This window comes from Centrocercus urophasianus, unplaced genomic scaffold (genome assembly GCF_019232065.1).
Source record: "Centrocercus urophasianus isolate 14NV4802_14NV808 unplaced genomic scaffold, USGS_Curo_1.0 seq_30, whole genome shotgun sequence".
Classification (NCBI taxonomy): Eukaryota; Metazoa; Chordata; class Aves; order Galliformes; family Phasianidae; genus Centrocercus; species Centrocercus urophasianus.
In genome coordinates this window covers 6,722,267-6,737,524 of record NW_024884867.1, presented here as the reverse complement: position 1 = coordinate 6,737,524, position 15,258 = coordinate 6,722,267, and the positions used below count along the sequence as shown (strand labels likewise).

The window sequence follows — 15,258 nt, the reverse complement described above, 5'->3', positions numbered from 1 at the left end:
TCTTCAGTAGCATTACTCACACACTCTAGCCTAACCCATGTTTTTAAATGCCAGGGGTGTGGGAAAGTAACCCTGCAAATGTCCAGGACGCTGCTGCCCTCTGCAATCCACAGAGCTGCACTGGGAAAGAAGATCTGCAGGATGCTCCTCACAAGCTCCCTCCTACCTGACACTTTGCCCAGGTTTTCCTTTTGCCCTGCACTCTGCATTAAAAGGCAGATGGAAACCCCAGCGACTCATCTCATGCTCAGGAACTTGCTATTGAGCCACTGCTTCAGCTGTTTGGTCAGATCCTCATCTTAGAGATGAAGGCCAGACGTATGCTTTCTGTACAGATATGGTGGATTGCCATTTGTTGGCCTTGTAAAAAGGAAGCACAAGAATTCAGGCCTTTGGGAAAGGTAAACAGTTTGTAAGCATATAAATATATATTTATATATAGGAGTGAGAATACTGTAACACAAGGGGAAAGAAATAAGAGAGGGACAGAGGAAAGAAAACAAGAGGTGGGGGGAAAGGTTCTCATATTAAGCATTGTTTTTTTCCTTTACAGAGCAGTGTTTGCAGAAACAATCCTTTACAGCTCTGGTTAGAGGCCCTCTAAAATGCACAGACTGGACAGCCTACAAATACAGTGGGTAGATCTCACTCATTACTTATACTTAAGTGGGGATCACAGCTCACTTCCAGCATCAGCAGAGCCTGCCCCACTGATACCCTCAGCACCGCTTGCACTGCGATTCAGATGAGAGGCAATACATTCTATAAGGGGAAAATGGAGGCAGTGAACTTAAACTTCTTCCCTGGAAGTCCGTATTCAAAATATCTGCTTGCCAATAGCGATTAAAAAAACCCTGTCGGTTCACTTCATGTGCCAATTCAGAATTTCACTTTCAAGAGGAGGTTAAAGCGCGTTTTGAGCACTGTGTGGAAGTCATTGGAGACAGGATTTTTTTGTTTGTTTTTTTTTTTGTTTTTATTGGAAAAAAAGCCCATCACCCAGATTCTTCCCTTACTACAAAAATCAGACATTCTAAGAATGAAGCAGGTACCTTAAAGTGTTACTGGGGAAGCTTTAAAAATGCAAGATAACAAGAACCAAACGTTAGAAATGTGGAATAGAAATGCCAAGTTCTGTAAGGAAGAACTAAATTTGCACACACCCATGGGCTTTTTTTTTTTTTTGTAAAAAATATAGACTTTATGTATATTTTTATATATATAGATATATATATAGCTGAGTATTTTACAAAACAAAAGCAAGACACCAAGGGACAAAGGCAGCCAAAATATGTACAACAGCTATACTTAAAAAAAAAAAAAGTTATTTATTATAACGTGGATAGACTTTCTTTAGTCTTACCATTAAAGACACACAGATATAGCAAAGGAAGCAAGGGTAGGAAAGGGAAGAGAGAGGAATGAAATGAGTATCGATAAATAGCGCAAGCTCAAAGACAGTAAGACAGTTAGCAACCCACAACGACCCTATGAGCTGAAGTAACGCGGAACCCCATCAGATCCATAGCTACTCATCTCCTGTCACTGCTAGCTGAACTGTTTCATGGGCAGTTGTTAAATTCCCATTGGTGCAATGGAAGGAAGATCTGCTGGAGATCTAACCTAACTGAGATAAGCAGATGTCTCTGTTTCAGTATTTCTGATTCTTAACACAAAAGGAAGAAATCACTGCTCAACACCAGCTTCAGTAGAATTCAGGAACTTAGAGACAAGGTTTTTTTGTTTCATTACTTCTTCATTCAGTCTGCTTTTGTTGGCAAATAAGACCATATGCTTCCATTTAACCCCTCATGGTCTACAGTTTGCTCCAATGACTCTGACTTGATTCTTGTTTTATCTTTTGTATTGGAGTTTATTCAACACCAAAGAGAAATATCATTAAAGTCAGTCAGAAACTTGGGCATCCCATTGTAACCAAAGGTGAGCGAAGGTGGATGGACCTGACAACCCTGAAAGTACTGTTCATGTTCCCTGTGACGATCTCATATTCATGTTGGCTATTTCAGGCAGTTCACACAGAGTAAAAACAGGTACAGAATTAACTGCTGAGTATGTGTGTGGTGCAGACGTGACAGATCCAACTCAGAAGGAAAATCAGAGCCACTCTTCTTGCTCTTTACAGCTTACTCTAGAATTTGTATTTTAACATGTATAAATGGCATTTATGCTGTTATACACAGCTACAAACCCTACGATCCAATTCGTGATGCTGCTTAAGGCTGAAACTTCAGCTGCTGACTTGTCCATCCACTAGTATAATGACTAATAGAACTGTTGCATTCTCTAAGAAGGCTTTAGCTTGTGTAATATCCTATGTGCATACTGTCCTTTAAAAGAAGGGTGAGATGTAACAGGATGAATCACCTTCCACCAAATAGCAGATTATTAGGGAATAAAAACAGGCTGTATAAATACTGAATAGCCAAGGATGTCCATGAAAGCTGGAGTGTTGTAAGCACAGGAAATTCTAACAGGCTTGTTTGTTTTTCTTGGAATGCACTTGGTGTCATGGAGATCTGCCCCTTTTTCTAAGAATTTATGTAATTACTTTTGAAAAGGCGACATTTTTCTGAACACATTCTGGTGTGCAGCCAAGGAGCTTTCCCTATGAACAGCAGGAAGGTGGCACGTTTTGTAACTTGGGACCATTTACTGAGCAGCAGTTTACAAATGGATGCCCCAGACAACCAGGACAAATCTCCTGGTATTAAATAGCAGTGCTGAATGAACTGCAATAACTACAGACACAGTGAGATTCATATCTCAAAACAATCCAACAAAGGCTGAGTAACAGCCTTTATTTATTTATTTTAATATAAATCCTTATCATCTCTGTATTTTTCTTCCTTAAGAACCTGACTGGTGAGGATCTGTACCCATGATATTTATCAGACTGATGAACAATCTACAGAGGACCAAAGATGAACAAACTGAAGAGGAAATGGTAACTCCTGCTTGTTTTCTTATATTCTCTTATATTAAGAATTACATTTTCATCTCCTTTTTTACAAAGAAATGTGGAAGACATGATCTATGAGCCCGGGCTGCATAAAAACCTCAATACTTTTAAACATGACATAGTAGAGAAAAAATGCTTTTTCTTGGCTTTTTTTTTTTTTTTTTTTGGATAATGTTTTGCCAAGTTTTCTGTAGGACTGTACAGTTATCAGCATCAGAAAAAAACCTTACCTCTTTTTCATCTCTAGTAACTGGTTATTGAGTACTGATCTCTCCTCTTCCAGCTAAAACACAAATACAAAAAGCCCACAGTTAATACACGAAGGGTTATTTCCTTATTATAATATATCAGAATATCATGTTCATAAAACAATATGGGAGAGGCTACAGAGTGCACACATCCTTACGGTGATCGATTTTCTTCTAGGCCAAAGCAGGCACAGACACACATCATTTAGTGACCAGTGTTAGCTGGTGAGGGGCCATTACAGCTTTAAACTGTTTTGAGGCCCCGTGCACACAAGAGGTGTGAAGCACAGCAACAGAACTTCTCTTGGCCCCAGGCACACCACACAGAACTGTAAGTGTTCCCAGCTGTTAAGTTTCACTCTGTATTGATGAATTACTGGATTTGTTCTCATTTTGACCTGGATAATTGTACTATTGAATCCCTGGATTTGCTATTGTAACAGCCTGGATACCAGTACTGATCTGTACTGGTTTCTGTACCACTGTATAGAGATGAATTATTTCTCCCGAGAGCTGTTGTCTGGTGTCTGCTACTGCATCCCAAACCTGTGACTCTGCAGGGCCCTCAGAACCAGCAACAACTTCCACTGAAAGTGTCCCTGGGGCAGGGTCCAAACAGACAACAAGCACACAACCAGCAAACCAGCAAAATCCACCAACCAGATGTAGCAACCACATCAAAACCACAGAGCCCCAACACAGAAGGCACACTGAAGTAACTGAGAATGTTAGAATTAAGTATTTTTAAGGTCATTCTTTTTTCCCCACCACTCCATCTCTTTTCTCTCCTTTCTGCTTGCTCAGTGCCCATTCACCCCTGAATAGCCTTCAGTGCTTGTGAGATGCCCCACAGCTCGGAGCACACACCTTGCATCCATCCCTCATCCTTTTTATTTTCCTGGTTGGCTGTGGAGAAATGACAGATTTTTGTGTAGAACAAGACAGACATGGACATCAGAGACAAGTGAAGGACAGCAAGATGCTAAGTCTGCTCTCTCTCTTGCCTTGGAGCAGGCTCCTCATGTACCTTTAACAAAAGATGGTGCAGCTCAGCTGATTGATGTTTCTACAGTTTTCCAGTGAAATTAAAATGCCTGGGCCTGTCTGAAGCTCCTGAAATGCCACAGCAAATACTCTGAAGCCAGAAAAGCTCCCCGAGCTCAGTATCTGACTAGGAATCTTTAACTAATTACACACAGCTAATTATTTATGAATCGATATAAAAAACCACCCCTCAGCATCTTTAGGCACTTTAACCTTTAGATGTCAGGATAAATCATTCATGAAAGAGTATTCATTAATTTTGCAAAGTGTGTCACATGCAGCTGCAGATTCACTAACCCAAGTGACTAGCAGCACACTTAGAATTTATAGTTACCATAGTGACTGCTCAAAATACTTAAAACATATGCTTGCTATCTTTCTTACTGCATTTTAATAGACATGCACGGAAACCCAGACTGAAGCATTGCTACATTTGTGCTTCCTTCCCTACGGTCCAGTTTTTCAGCATCTGCTGTATGAAATACAGCTCCACAAGTGATGCTGGTCTCAGTCATCTTCTTTCTCAGCATCAGCACTCGTTCTCTTAAACCCATCTGAGCAGTTCTTCATAGCAATGTTCTTTCAGTTCCATAGACAGTCTGAAGCAAAAAAGTCCAAACAGTGCTGAAACTCAGTGCCTAAATACAGTGTGTGTGCAGAATAAAAGAGTTGAGGAATCAGTGTGAACATGCTAACCTGAGAAAGGGCTACCAGTGCCAGAATCCTCAAGAACCTGGTTGAGTCAAAGGCCGAACAAGTTGACTTTAAGTTTAGGTTTAGTACAGATCCAAAGGAAACATGAAAAAAGTTGCATTCTGAAGGCTAACAGCAGGTCTCCATCAGACTGAAAAGGATGATCAGCACCGGTTTGTACTTCATGTGCTCCAGAGAATGCTCTCTAGGAGGATATCCGTCTTCCATTCAAGGAACCAAGAGATCTAACGGTTCTGGGCAGATACACTGCACATCTCCTCAATAAGAATTGAACAGTACTGAGCTCATTGTGTGACACCTGGAAGGGAACCTGCATTCTACATGACACTATTTTGCCTTTGCCCCTTTTGCCACAGCAGAACTTCCTGGAACAACCAAGGCCTCTCCCAGGCCGTTAAGAGGCCACACAGCTCACTGGATCCAATACAACCTACAAGTTCAATACAACAATACAACAACAAGTTCAGAAATGCAATAGCACTCCCACATTCCCAAAGTTCACACTGGAAACTGGAAGGTAAACAGATTGTTTCTCAAGCTCTAGCAGACCTTCCAAATCTTAGTTATGGGAGCCAACTGCTTATGGACAGAAAAGGTTATGGTGAAAGTGAACTGAGAATATTCCTGTTTGCAAGGTGATTGGCTCTTTGTGCTTCACAGACCTGGCACTGAGATTGGATCCCTGCTGACAGATCCACAGGCAGATAGGATGGAGACACCAAGACTGCTCTGTGAGTTCATCTAGAAACTACATGAGGCCACAGTGAGACTGCATTCACCTCTGCCAGCCCCGTGGGCTGAAGGTCCCCTTCCTTCAGGCACTTTCTGACTGGCTATTTAGGATAGGCAGAAAGATTTGAGCGATGTCGCTGACTCCTTTTCAAGTTACAACTCTTTCAAAAAAATAACAGGTTGCCTCAAAGATTCTGAAATAATTTAAGAAAACATGTGGGAGTAGGGAGCAGAGCTCCCACTGGCTGTTTAGGATGACAGCATTCTGTTATCACATCACTACTCAGATGCATCATGACTCATTGGCTGAGCCCACACGTCTGGGACTCAATTTAATCATCTCCAAAGGCTCTTCAGGATGAAGAAGCTCGTGCATTACTCCTAGCCGCAGCCAAAGGGATTCAGAAACTTGCTAGATTTGTAGTTACTCATCCTCATTATTTCAAAGCAGGTTAGATTCCTTGGGGGAAAAGCCAGTCTCTTGGCCTCAAAAGTGTTAGCCTGTGTTACAGGATGGAAGACATCTCTTCCATTGCCTCTGAGAGCAGGCATGCCCATTTCTGCAGAAGAGCTCTCAGCCAGTACACAAAGCCATGCTCCACTCTTGCTTTTAATCTAGATGTTCCTTAGGTGCCTTCATGGTGTTATCATGAGAAATGCTCCACAAGAAATGAAACCACCATACGTAATGGATGTAAATCTAATATTTCTCTAGGAGGTACCAGTGTTGTAAGCTGTATAACTAAGCACACGCTTTAAGATTCCAATGTGTCCAAGTGTAATATTAAAAAAAAAAGTGTTTTTTTTCCCATAAACTGTAACAAAAAACCAGCAACCTCATATGAATTCTAGTCCTCCAGAACCCAATACCTGACTGCAGCACTGTTCATGTACATGCACAGTATCATGTCTAAGTAAGCATATACATGCACAGTGCTTTTTATAGACTCCAAACAAGTAGTTTTAAATAGAATTCTGAAAGACATTCTAAATATTCTTTCTTTTCATGGGAACGGAGAGCAGGAATAAGGAGAAGCATTAAATAGATTTTGTTAGTACTGCTTAGATGGAGATTTCATAGTTGTATAATACAACTACTCCTGACAGAAATAGAAAGAGTCTCTTAATACATTTGGCTAATTCATATTGAACTTATGCTTATTTCCAAGCCTCCTAAGTATCCTTTGTAGGTTACACAACCTTCTGTTAGCCTGCAGTACGAGCCTCGCAGTGCAGGTGGTTTCCAAATTTATTTTAAAACCTTCTCAGAACAACTCATCTTTCAATCACAAGCATGCAGTGCAACGTCACCCAGACATCAGTGGAAACAGCATGTACCACACTTTCAGCACACATCAGGAAACGTTCCAGCCACTCTACCTTCTGATGACTTGTGACTTCGTCCCTGCTTCTGCCCAGCTCCTCGGCAAGTTTCACGTTCTCCTCTTGCAAAGCCGCGAGCTGCTGGGACTTCTGAGCAGCTGCCAGCTTCAGCGCTTCGCTGCGAGGACAGAGAGTGCATTGTTACCATAGGAACGAGGGAGGCAAGAAAAAACTGGGGGAGAGAATCAGCTTCACAGCTTGGAAAAATACATCTAGGTCACGTGCCCGGTGGGACTGACAATAAAGGTGACGAGCCGTACCTCGCTGCACACGGATAGGTTTAACCCTGAAAAGAGACAGCAGCACAAAATGATCGCTTCCTTCTCCTTTAAATGCATCAGAGCTCAAGGGAATGCAGGGAAAATTCAGTCTGCTTGTTCTGCACATTTCCAGTGGTTATCGAGCATTGGATTTAGGAATATCCCTCACAGGAGCTGCTGATGAGCTGCACAGCCCAGACATGCTCAGAAATGAACGTGGCTGACCTCTCTGCACTTAAAGCACGAGAACTGGTTTTAAAAACAAAAAAAGCTCACAGTCTCTCAGCACTCCCTGCAGGATCTGCAGCCCAGACAACCAAGAATGTGTGAGATTGTGGGGTCAGCTGCTCCGTTCTTGTTATTTTCCAGGTACAAAACCAAACAACAAAACAAAAGCTGAAGTATATCTGCAGGTTTCATTTTGCTATTAATACATATTGTTTCCTTAAAGTAAGTTTATTTTTGATTTGTTTTTTCTTGCCTGGGGGACAAGTGACTAATGTAAGTTCTTACAATATTTGAGTGTATCTTAAAAAAAATGAAAAGAGTTTGCTTAACTTCAATAAATGGGAACTTCTATGACTGGGTTTTGTTTTCATAAAAAGGAGTCTCAGTGCTCCTATGTGCCAATATTACACAGAGTTAAACCCTGACCGGAATATTAAAAGTATTTGTGTGGATGTTGGAGGCAGGAGAAGCCAGGAGTCGGAAACTCACTCAAGTGCTTCAAGACAGAGGAATTCTATGGGCTGTTACTGAACACAGTTAAACAGAAGGAAGTGTGATTTACCTTTAGAATTTAGCACGTAATATGACTTAAGATTTTCCAACCATTTCTCCAACCCCTCATCTCTAGCTACACCACTAGAGAAGCTAGTTTTCTTCTTCTTGACCAGTTCTCAAGCCTCCTAGACTTGGATGAAGCCTGCTGGCTCTCCTCACTGAATGCTGATTCAAATGATCTTGGTAGCATATACCTGCTGACACAGGCGCATACCCGTCTGTAACCACGACAGTTTGTTCAAACCAGTCTTCTCTTGAAAAAATTACAGTCTAATATATTCTGTCTCTCCATGAAATCAGACTGCTAGCCCCTTCTGCCCCAGCATTACAGCAGCTGGTCTAGAAATGATTGTTTTGCTTTGGCACTTCCCACGAGCTTGGAGGCAGGCAGAAACTGCAGAATGAAATCCCACCTTTCTTCTGCAGGGTTGCTCTCTATTCAGGCAGGTTTTTAAAAGCAAGTTAAGAATGGTCACACATAGAGAAACTAAGTGTTCATTCTGCATGCTGATTTCCTTTGTGTCCTGCCTTGACCTCAGAGCAGTGGTGAGAGCTGTCACAAATGACTTACGGAACTAATAACAATAATTAATCATAGATGCTCTTATCTATCAGTCCGAATTCTACATTCCAGCTCTCAGTGTGCAGGCAGGCAGGAATGCAGATTTGTGATTTCATGCCCAACATCTCAGAGCTGTGGGACCTGCAGCTCCTGGACAGCAGTAACAACATGGCTGGGCTTTCACTCACAGCAGCACACTCACAGCTTTGGTACAGCAACACTGCACACACAGATTACTCTGTGCCAGATGCTTTGCAGTTACTTTGTGTACAATGCTACACATTACAGTACATAAGCAATAGTTTCTCAAATGATAAGTGACCAACTCTGGTTATACATATTTACATACATGGATTTGTATGGTACCAGTTAGAAAATAAGAGCACAGTGCGGCAAGTGGAGTAAACTGGATATCATGAGAAACAAGAACAGAACCCAATTTTCTATAAACAATATCTCTTAAAATTACTTGATGCTCCAAGTGTACTTACAAGGGAATACTGCTTGGATTTGATATCAATTAAGCTTTTAAAATAATTTAGTGCCCTCAGGTGGCAGAACTAGATACTTCCTCCACCAAACAAATTATTTCAAAGCTTGAATGAAGGAAGGATTTGTTCATAACGTTTAGAAACTCAGGAGCAATATTCTGATTTCAAACTATATGCCTGCCAACCCAGTATCTAATTTTAATTAAATATCTGCTTTATAAATAAGGATACCAGAGAAGTACTGAATTACTTTGTTTGTTTGTTTGTTTTTTTAAGAGATAAATATAACTACAAAGCAATGGTTTAACAAACGCACACTGAAATACTTACAATTCTTTTTTAAGTTCTTCCACTTTCTTGTTCTCCAGGTTCAGGAGCTCTTTTGATTTAGTGAGTTCCTCTTCATTTTTCAAATTGTTTTGTTTAAGCATGTCCAACTTAAAGAGAAAAAAATACCAATTACACAAATGAACTATGCTGTCTTCAGGTGCATCACTTGGAAAAGTATTCAGGAAAACAGAGGCCTGAGCTGAGCTGTTCCTTTTTGTCATTTTTGTTCATTAAATTAATTCAAACCATTTGAACTGAGAAGCATTTGTCCAGCAGAACAGGTTGAGCCCTTCTGAATTCAAGTCCAGAGCACAAAGAATTCAATCTCCTCTTCAGAGCAGCTTACAGTAATCTGATGTATGGACCCTGGTATAAAAGGTAAAACTCCAAAGCACCTCCATTTTAAATGCTATGCATCTCAAAGCTTTTTTGTCTTTTCTTTTTTTTAATAACTCAATACTGCATGTTGAAATCAGCTCTTCTCTTTGATATTTAGTCCTCTAAAATAACTGATAGGAAGTTCTCCTTTACCATACCTTAATTTCTGAGAAACAGAAGGCTGAATGTTGTGCTTGCAACCATAAGAAATCAATTCCTTCCAGAGATCTTGTGGCACAGGTCAGATTGCTGCTTATCTATTTACTGAGCTTGCATTTACCAGTGAAATCCCACAGGCTTGTGAACCTTGTTTGCATTCACTGACACATTATATTACATAACAGATAATCTTCAGCCACTCTCATGGCATTACAGACCCTGTGCATGATTTTTTTTTTTTTTTTAATCCCAAAAGAAACTCCTGCCATTATTAACGTCATTGCTTTTAATTCTCGAGCCATCAGATCTCCTTGGAAAACACTACTGTTTCTGAACAGCTGTGGCACTTAGGTTAGCCCAGCTGTCCACTGCCCATTATTAGGAGAGCTGCACAAGACGAAATGATGACCAAAAAGAGGCAACAGAGTGCTCCACATCTGCAGAAAAGCTGCCAGCTGGATGTTAGATGAAGATATTCTGGGGCCTAAGAGTGCAGAGGAGATTAGTGAGGGCATTCTCCCTGCCCTCAAACCCTGATGTATGGCAGAGTGGCAGGGCACAGACTGAAGAACAGGCGCTCAGAGGAACGCTGTACTTGTTGGACTGTGAGTTCTTTGGGACAGCTGTGCTCGTGCTTTTGTGCAGCACGCTTCACTGCAGTGTGAGGCTGCACCCAACACAACTTTAGGGAACCAAAGCACCAGTCTGAGCTGTGTTTCATAGCAGAAAGTGACCAAAGCCTAGAACACAGATTTCACACGCTACATAGACACTGCGAGAAAGGTCCAAATCACTCACAAGCTAGGCAATACTTTTCATATAAAAGCATTTAAAAGTGATTACTTCATTCTGCAGCTTCTCGTTTGTCTGTCTGGAGTTCTCCAAAGATGCCAAAGTTTCAATCTTTTCTTGGTGAATGGCATCCTTCTCTTTGGTCACCTTCTCCATGGTCTGTAAAACTTCTTCTGCTCTTTTGTCAGCCTATGTATAAAGGGAGGATGGAAGGAAAGGAAGTATTACCAGCGGGACATCTGAAAGCAAAAGGGGAACCACAATACTTTACGCACAGCTCAACTGTTTGCCAGCTGCTTTCCAATTAAACACGGACTTCAACAGGAATGTACTTGCATTCTGAAGCTGCACAAAGTATGAAAATCAGTGGTCATGAGTAGATTCACTTCCATGCAGAAATTGATTGGGATCTCATACTTGTGTCACCACTGAGGAAGCGCGTTTCTTCTTTTTAATCACCTGGATTTCTATTTACCGCCGCTGAGATTGCTCTTAGATTTCTGAACACTTTAGAGAGTAGCAGCTCAGTAGAGATTCACTTCCAACACACCGCTCCATTTTCAGAAAATGTGAAATTACAAAAAATGCTAAAAATGTGAGAATAAGTTAAAAATTAAATAACAAATAAAGCCAATGATCACATTGTTTTAGTGTTGTTCATTATGCCCTCATAAAATGAAATTATTTGTAAGTGTATTTTAATACCTAGGCAGGCATAATGCATTCCTGTAGGATATCTCAATTCCATTTTGCATTAAAAATGATTTTATGGGCTTCAAGCCAAAGAAAAATTCAAGCTACTATTCAGAAGTTGTTGGTGGTGAATACAGAACACTTCTGTGAATAAAAAGAACACAGTGGTTGCCAATATCTGAAAGTCCTACATTGCAAATATAAATGGTTCTCCTGCAATGTTTTCTTAATCCAATGACATTTACAGCAGCAGGACACTGTTTTGTACTTTTGGAGTAACACAGATTTGTATTTTGTTGCAATTCCTCCTCCAGCTCTTAAGCTGCAAAGTACTTTGACAGAGGAACTGCCCGGTTTTCCTAATAGATTCAGAAAACAAACCTTCCTTTTATTCACAGTTTATGTTGTTTTCTTGCAACATTCAGCAACAACATAGGCTCCCATGTTTAGGAATTATTTAAAAATAAATGTTATAATTGAAATGTCTTTCAGACTCACAACCTGAAAAAAATCCAAGGTAATGAGAACAAAATTCCAGCCTGTTCATACTGAGGTGCTGATTGTGCAATGAAGTGCAGAGAGAAAACCATTGAGTTAGTGCTCAGTATTAGTATAACCATACTTGATTGTTTATGTGTTTCAATACCTCAATTTTTTGCACAAATGTTTGGGCCTGGAGAGTCTCTATTTCTCTTAGTTTCAAAGCCAGATTGCTCATCTCCTCCAGCAGCAGCTCATGTTTTTCCTCAGAGAACAGCAGTCTGCATGAGAAGTCTGCATCAGTTTGCTCTAGAAGTGCCACTACTTTCTCACGCAGTTTGCAATATTTTTTGGACAATTTCTCCTTCTCTTTTATTATTTCTTCATTAATGATGACCAGGCTCTTCCACTCAGCATGCAGACTTTCATTTTCCTGAACTAACTCCATTTTCTCCTTCTCCATCGCCTCATATCTGTGCTGAAGTTCATCCTGCATCACAGAGACACAGCTGTGCATGTCCTCAAGCTCTGCTTTTGATGCAGACAGGGAAGTAAAGTCACTCTTCAGTTGCTCAATTTTGGACGCCAGCTGCTCTGTTTCTGTACAGAGAACCTTTTTTTCTTTAATTACTTCCTCCAGTTTAGTTTCAGATTTTTCTTTTTCCTGAACCAGAAGCTCTTTCTCAGTCAGAAATTCTTTATTTTTCTCTCTCATCACTTCCATCTCCTTCTCTAAGAAACTAATGCTGTTTTGTAGCTCCAAACGTTCCAACAAAAAGGATTCCTTATCCAATATTCTAGCTTTCTTTTCTACGGTTAAGTTTTCTTTCATATTCTCAACCTCATCAGTTAATTTCTGGCATTTCTCTTGTAATTCCGTCCTCTCTCTGTTCAGTATTTCTATATCAGAGGAAAAGGTACTGAATGAAGATGACAGGACCTGCTTGGCAAGTGATACAGCAGCCAGTTCATTTTCTAATGTTCTTCTGGCATCCTGGGCCTCCTTCAGAAGATCTGAAAGGTCACTTTTACAGGCTATCAGCTCTTGATTTTCTAGCTTCTTTTTCTTTAGTTCCTCCTCGAGGGCTTCAATGGAATCTTTGAGGGTGGCATTCTCTTGGACCAGAACACTCCTGGCTGAGAAATCCAGCTCCTGCTCTCTCTTCATTTCAGAAACTGTGTTTTCAAGAGACTTCTTCTCATCAACAAGCTCAGAGTACTTTCTCTCCAAACCATCCTTCTCTTGCAGAAGAGCTTCATTGTGCTTTTCAAATTGCAGTGACTTAGAAAAAACAGATTCCTTTTCCAAGTTCAAATCATTTATCTTCTCAGTGAAGGCTCTCTCAGCAAGCTCAGCATCTGCTGTGGCCTTCGCGAGCTTTTCAGTAACTGCCTTATTTTCATTTAGCAGTTTCTCCCTTTCAGTCAGAAGCCTTTGTTCTGATGCAGAAAGAGCCTCTTGAAGCAAATAAATACGTTCAGAGTTAGATGTCTCTCTTGAGGATTTCATTTCCTCAAGAAAATTAGAGAGATTAGAAAGGGAAGCCTTCAACTCCATATTGTCTTTTGTCATCTTTTCAAGTTTCTCACGCTCAGCCTCTAGTTCTGTCTGCATCTCGTCTCTTCTCACTTTTAATGCCTGTTTTTCACTAACACTATTGGCCAAACTCACACACAGCTCTTCTCTGCTTTTAAGGAGCATCTCCTTCTCAGACTGCAGACTCTGATTTGTCTGCAGCAGACAGTCAATTTGAGTTGTTAAGGCTATATGTGTACTGTTAAGATCCAAGTATTTTTCCTGGGCTGAATCTCTCTCTGCAGTCAGAGTTGACACTTCTTGCAGTAGCTCTCTTTGACTTCTAGCCAGGTCATCATAAGAACTTTGCAGTTTCTGAATGACATCATCTTTGTCTTTAATGACTGCATCATTCTCTTCCAAAAGCTTCTTCTGATAACGCTCCAGTTCTTTCCATTCCTTGATATGTTTCTGACATGCCACATCCATAGCATCTTTGTTGGCCTGAAGTTCTTTCAACTGCTGGAGCAAGGTTGACTCTGAAGACCGGAGAGCATCATTTTCTTGAGTTACCTTCAGAAGATCTGCCTGTGCTGTCTCTATTTCAGAGAGCAATTTGCTTTGCTCAGAAACCAGTGCTGCCTTTTCTGTGCTTTCCTGACGACTTTTGGCCTCAGCTTCCTCTTTCTGCTTTAAAATTTTTTTATTTTCTGAATTAAGTTCTTCATTTTTTGCCCAAAGCTCTTTTCCGTCTTTCTCAACTAACAAAATCTTTGACTCCATCTCTAGGTGCTGTGATAACAGTGACTCCTTCTCTAATTTTAGAGTATTCCTCTCCTGTGCCAGAGTCTCTTTTTCTGATATTAAATCCCTCATCTTGTCTGACATTAGTTCAATCTCTTTCCTGGCTGATGCTAACACAGAGCTCAAGGACTAAAGAAATAAAGTGAGGGAGAAGGGAAAACAAAAATGAAGTCAAGCAGACAAACGAGAAATATGGATTAAGGGCAAACAGTGCTACTGTGATTTAAGTTTTTTAAAAAACTGTATATATTCTGGCACAGAGCCCTTCTGCAAACTAAACTGTTGACAACACACCAATGATATTTCATTAAAAAACATCCACAAGGAAACACTGTGGTGGTTTCATTAAAATATCATAGTTTGAAGGCTACTCCATATAAAACCTCATCACGTTTTTTAAACTGCTCTGAATGACTTTTCTGAATGAAAACTGCTCAGAAAGAAGAGCTACAGAATGGTTTCATCAGAATCTAAGTTAAAATGCGCGTTACATGCTGCCTTCAATTCCCAAAGTAACCTTCTGTAATTAGTTCTCCTCAAGATTCTGCCCAAGAAATATTGCCAAAACACCATGTAAGTGATGTACCTAAAAGTTGACTTATTTGCCAATTAATATACTGAACATTTTGCTGAAGCACAAAATATTATAGCCACTAATCTGGGATGAAAGCAAGCAGGAATGTCAAAGAAACAAGAGACAAAATGTAAATCATTCAAGTCAAGATTCATATCAAATAGCTGTACATACTACAGAGCAAAACTTCAAGTGTGTAACACCTTTCAATGAAGTATTTCACAACATATTTAAAATTCATGCACTTGTAACACTGAGAATAATATTTGGCTCTAACTTACTGTCAAGTAAGTCAATCAAGTATCTATGAACATAAAATGGCAATGTCAAAGCAT

The 15,258-nt window shown here is 40.3% G+C and overlaps 1 protein-coding gene across 4 annotated transcripts in view; it reads right to left on the bottom strand.

The window, feature by feature from the left end:
- Positions 1–15,258, bottom strand: part of CLIP1 (CAP-Gly domain containing linker protein 1) — a 63,501-nt gene that overhangs the window by 5,147 nt on the left and 43,096 nt on the right. For 3 of the 4 annotated variants that reach the window (XM_042829183.1, XM_042829185.1, XM_042829184.1), the window contains 4 exons: positions 10,908–11,045; positions 9,528–9,634; positions 7,099–7,219; positions 3,211–3,263 (listed from right to left, as the gene is read on the bottom strand). In XM_042829183.1, the coding sequence (XP_042685117.1) occupies positions 3,211–3,263; positions 7,099–7,219; positions 9,528–9,634; positions 10,908–11,045 (419 nt within the window). Of the gene's footprint in view, positions 1–3,210; positions 3,264–7,098; positions 7,220–9,527; positions 9,635–10,907; positions 11,046–12,210; positions 14,479–15,258 lie in introns of all 4 variants that reach the window. The other variant, XM_042829186.1, reaches the window with a different exon arrangement.